Source organism: Euprymna scolopes, chromosome 4 (genome assembly GCF_053919585.1).
Source record: "Euprymna scolopes isolate OS-2025 chromosome 4, ASM5391958v1, whole genome shotgun sequence".
In the NCBI taxonomy this organism is placed as follows: Eukaryota; Metazoa; Mollusca; class Cephalopoda; order Sepiida; family Sepiolidae; genus Euprymna; species Euprymna scolopes.
Genome location: NC_136485.1, coordinates 111611047 through 111616551, shown reverse-complemented (window position 1 = coordinate 111616551; position 5505 = coordinate 111611047). Strand labels below are relative to the sequence as shown.

The window sequence follows — 5505 nt, the reverse complement described above, 5'->3', positions numbered from 1 at the left end:
ATGTTAGGCCGTCGGCCCAGAGTGAAAATTCTTAATTTTAATGAGATGTAAAAGGGGTGGGCATGATTTTTGGATATAATATGTATAAAATCATAAGAAACATGGAAAAAAATTTCACAAGCAAGATTATGGTGCATTAATAAATAATTTTAATTTTAATGCACAAAAAATGCTAACTGTTAAGTTGCCTTCGTACAAAAAAGTAGTCATTCAGAATACTTCTTTTATTTACTCCTTACAATCTACCAATCACAATCATCGTAGTGCGAGTTAAAAATTCAATATGGCTGCCTCCAGTGAAGAAGAAATGTTTGTAAACAAAGACAAAAAAGAGTGCGTTATGTGCATATTTCCAACTAAAACATTGAATGTTAGATCTTTTTCAGTGAAGACATGGACGCGCTTTTTAGAATATGTTAAAAAATGGAAAGGTTTACATGGACCACAAGCAGAAATTGCGAAAAACTTTGACTTAAGCTGTGATTCAACTGAAATACCACCTCGTGTTGGGTTTCACCAAACTTGTTATGCACGTTTCACGGATTATCAGAAAATTGAAAGAATTCAGAAAAAACTAGAAAAGAATACTGATAACGTTTTCGAAGGTAAGTTTAAGCTTTTAATAATTTTTATTTTTATTGATACGTATTTGGAAAGAGACAATTTTTCTTATACTCCCTCTATTCACTTAGGCAAGTACGTGTGAACTGAGCAGCATGAAAAATTTTATGGTAGGAAAAAATGGATTTAGAGTAACATTTCGTATACAAATTTAATGGAAAATCATCCTCCATTTCCTGGAGACTATTGTTATTTTTTTTTACCATTAACCCTAAGTCTGAGTGCCAAGATTGTAATTTACCCCCTCCTCTCCCAATAAAAAAACGCACAGAATTTATCTTCACTAGAAAAAAGGTCAACACCTCTAAATTCTAAAATATATTTATTCAATTTAATTGATTTTTAATTTTTTTTTTTTTTTTGTAAACTTCTAAGTTGTACACTCTTTTTTCTTCTCGGGGGAGGGAGCGATTTAAATGAGGGTGTTAATCTACATTAATATCTTTTCAAACAATTGAATATGTACATAAAAGTTGGCATCTGTTTTAGAAAATTTCACTTGTAAAGAAAACAAAAAAAAAAACTAGAGTTTATTTCTATTTACTTGCCTCCCCCACGAGAACATAGATACAAAACAGGGTTTTATTGTGGGTAAAATTTAGTTCACCAAAAATGTATTCTGATTGGAACAAAAATTACAATTGCCTCAGTTTAGAAAGATTTCTCCTTCACAAATCTGAAACAAAAGATAACCTGTATTATCAGAATAAAGGGTACACTTTGCTCTTAGCCAAATGCTGTTACTATTTAACAGTTTTCATAATTTCAATAATTTTAGCTATTGGTTTTAATCTGGAAATGTTTCATTTCTTTTATGATTCTAAATATAGATACAACTGTCTATGGTACCATTTCTTGATTCTAGCACTTCCACAATCAGTCACTTGACAATCTATTCCATTAACCTTTATCCTCGTGTGGCTTTTAGCCTTGATAAGTGGTAACTCACTGGTAAAATAAAGTGCATTGCATATTGAATTTACCTACCAATTCCAATGATAAATATATTGCATGATTTTGTAAACATCCCTTGGTCCGATTAATAATGAGTCACCAGACGATTTAATTGTAGAATGTAAATTAATAACATACAATTTTTTCACAGAAGTTTTATCAGCACTATACAAAAAAAATCTTAAATTTTTAATGAAATGTTTTGGATTTATGAAATAATGATTGGATATTTTTAATTTGAACTTTTCCATATACTTTGTTATTTCAAATGCATATTAAACTCCTAAATATATTTATTTTTACAGGGTCCCCATCTCAAGAAAACATTGATGCGACTACTGCCGAAAATGATGATCCACCAGCTAAAAAAAGACGGGTTCTTCGTTCCAATTTTGATCGACCATCTTTGCCAGCTAGATCAGAGCATATTTTACCAGATGTTTGCATACTATGCCAAAAAGTAAAAACTATAGTGTGCAAAGGATCTGGCAAAAGAAACAGGGAAAAACTTGTCAGATGTTCGACAATAGAAGCTGCTAATTTAAAACGAGCAGCAGAAGAAAATGAAAATGAATCACTCCTCATGCAAATAAGGAATAAAGATTGTGTAGCAATCGAAGTGAAATATCATAACTCATCAAAATCTACCATAGGTTATTTACCCGTAATTGATGTTAGCCCCACAGAAATGGATACAGTCCTTACAATTCTAAAAAAAAAGCATTGACATTGCAGATCAACTCAAGTTAGAGTCTCTTGTTATTGTAATGGATCAAGCAATCTATTCAAAGGCACAATTAATTAGATGGAGAAATCCATATTTCATTAAGAGATTGGTGATTCGACTTGGTGCTTTTTATACAGCAATGTCCTTTCTTGGGTGTTTGGGAAAGCGTTTTCGTGATGCCGGGCTTCAAGATATTCTAATAGAATCAGAAGTTGTTGCTGTAGGCTCAATAAATGGAGTTTTCACAGGTAGACACTATAACAGAGCAGTTAGAGCCCATAAATTAGTGGCCGAAGCAATGCAGCATATGCGTTTGACAACCTATTTAAACAGCATTCCTGAAGAAAAGGCAGAAAAAGTGAAGCATTTAATGACATCGTTGTCACAATCATTCCCAGGACCTCAGTATGAAGAAATTCTGAAGGGAGAACATTTTCAAAGTTTTCTATCATCCTATGAAGAATTTATACAGGTTGGCAACAAAAAGCAAACTTTTGCATTCTGGAGTTCTTATATTGACATTGTAGAAATTCTTTTACTTTTCCTTAGAGGTATTCGAGAGTCAAACTGGGAACTTCACTTGGCAAGTGTTAGACAGATGTTACCTTGGGTGTTTGCATATGACCATGTAAATTATAGCAGATACCTTCCAGTTTACTGGTTGGAGATGTCTAATCTCGCTAATACTCATCCAGTGATATATACACAATGCATTGGAGGAGATTTTGCTGTTCAAAGAAGCTCAAATGCCTTTGCTAAAATTCCTTGTGACCAAACCATCGAACAAACTGCTAATCGTGATTCAAAAACAAAAGGTGGTATGACAGGCTTCAGCACAAACAAGAGAGCCGTCAACAGGTGGATATGGTCCCATCATGCGAGAGGGTCTATTACCCATGAATGTGAAACTATGGCTGGCAAAGGAGAACGAAGTGGAACACGATCAGATCTTTTACATAGTCGGATGAAACATGATAAGCTTGCTATTGGAAAGATAATAGACACAGTAAACAGTATGTTTAATCCATTTGAGTATGAACCAGCTGAGTTGATCCATATTGCATCAGGATTAGTTGCGACACAAGATGTTCAAAATGATCTGCAATTTGCTAAGGCAAGGGGCGAATCAGAATTTAAAAATTTCTGTGGGCAGCGTCTACAAACGGGAGAAGTTGATTTTTTTGCCCCGATGAAAAGAATGAATTTAAAAACATTCTCCAGTATGTCTAAAAAATCAAATCATCATGTCCATGGAAAGGATATCACTTTGGAAGCAGATAGAAATCTCCTAGCAAGATTGGTTGTGATTGGTAGAATCCGGAACATTAATCTTCAAGAATTACTGTCATATTCCTTAGGTCCATTACCATTGTCCCTTGCAAATTCACATGGATCGTTGGTTAAAACTAATAAAGCAAACTTACTTCATGCTTTAGAAAGCCATGCTAACAATCCTATTGTTGAGAACCCTATAGTAGGTGGCATATATATAGTGGATTGTATGTCGCTGATACACCAATTAAATTTGAACAAATTACAAGGAGAGAAAACATTTCTTAATCTTGCTCTTGTTATTTTGAAAAGTTTAGTGAACAGGGCAAAATCGAATCATTCTAAAGAAATTCATTTTGTTACTGATACATACCAGCAGATCTCTATAAAAAATATCGAGAGGGATAAAAGAGCTGCTACTAGCTCTCAGATAAGAATCCATGGTCAGCTCCTTCCTCAGCAATGGAAGAAATTTCTTTCAAATGGAGAGAATAAAAAGTCCTTAATAGAATTCTTGGATGAAACATGGTCTAATGTTTCAACATCAGAGCTTAGAGGAGTGAAGGTATTCTTGGCGCATAACAAGAAATGTCATTCCTTCTCACCTGGAAAAGAGGCAAGTGATATTGTCATCCGGTTAGAAGAGACAAAACTTTGTAGCTCACAAGAAGAAGCTGATACACGGATTTATTTGCATGCTTCTTTTGCAGCCAACACTAGTACGGATGTAATCATTATGAGTCCTGATACCGATGTGTTTGTAATTGGAGTTTCTTTATAAAATCTTATTCCCGCACATTTATACTTCCACACAGGAAGAGGAACAAATTTGCGAACAATAGACATCAAGAAAAGACAACATTGGAGAGTCTGTCAGTCAAGCTTTGATTGGTCTACATTGTTTTACAGGATGTGATAGTGTCAGTTCATTTCACGGAAAGGGCAAAAAGAAAGCACTTAGTTTATTACTGAGAGAGAATGAGTTTTGTTACGCATTCAGTGATCTTGGTAATGAATTTTATGTGAAACCAGACACAGCAAAATCATTGGAAATGTTTGTTTGCAGGTTGTATGGCCAACAAAATGTCACAAGTGTTAATGAAGCCAGATACAACATGTTTAGATTCCAAAGAAAATTGGAAATCACAATGCCTCCAAATCAAGATGCCCTGAGTGAACACATCAAGCGAGCTAACTATCAAGCAGGTACGTTTTATAAATATTTAATTTCCAATTATATGTAAAAATTAAATATATGGAGTTTCATTGTTATGTGCTTATTAGAAAGGATGAAAATTATTCAATATTAATGTTAATTTCTTTCTTTTTTCAGGTGTCTATAAAAGGAGCCTCCATGCAAATCCTGATATACCATCCCCTGATTGTCATGGATGGAAGATAGAAAATGGAGATTTAGTAATCCATTGGATGAATCTTCTTCCTGCTCCAGACAGTTTAATGGATTTAATTAACTGCTCTGCCAAATGTAAAAAAAGTCATTGTAAAGACGTTAACATTTGTACATGTCTCCAAAACAGGGTCCCATGCACAGATATGTGCAAGTGTGCAAGAGATTCTTGTTATAAAATTAGTAAAAACATTGGACATGATGATGATGACACTGATGATGGTGATGACGACGACGATGATGATGAAGTGGCATAAGCAGTGATCAGTTTTAAATAAAAGCATATATGATCTTATTTACTAACATGTTGTTTGTTTAACTTTCATTAAAAATGCCTTTTTGTCCTTTAAATCTGTGTTATTATTCATAGATTCAAAAAAATACTTTTTAATGAAAATTGACAAACATTGTATATTTTACCAAATTGATGTGTATAAAAAATGACACAAAATCGCAGCTCTACCTCAGGTTTAAACGACCTTGTTACATACAAAATATAGCAATAGATTTGTATGACTAATAA

The 5505-nt window shown here is 33.6% G+C and overlaps 1 protein-coding gene across 1 annotated transcript; it reads left to right on the top strand.

The window, feature by feature from the left end:
- The first annotated feature begins 227 nt into the window (after positions 1-227).
- Positions 228-2357, top strand: LOC145269266 (uncharacterized). The gene is made up of 2 exons (XM_080124906.1): positions 228-605; positions 1881-2357. Exons 1-2 carry the CDS (start codon positions 284-286, stop codon positions 2300-2302), a joined length of 744 nt encoding a protein of 247 aa, XP_079981032.1. The 5' UTR covers positions 228-283; the 3' UTR covers positions 2303-2357.
- Positions 2358-5505: the final 3148 nt, after the last annotated feature.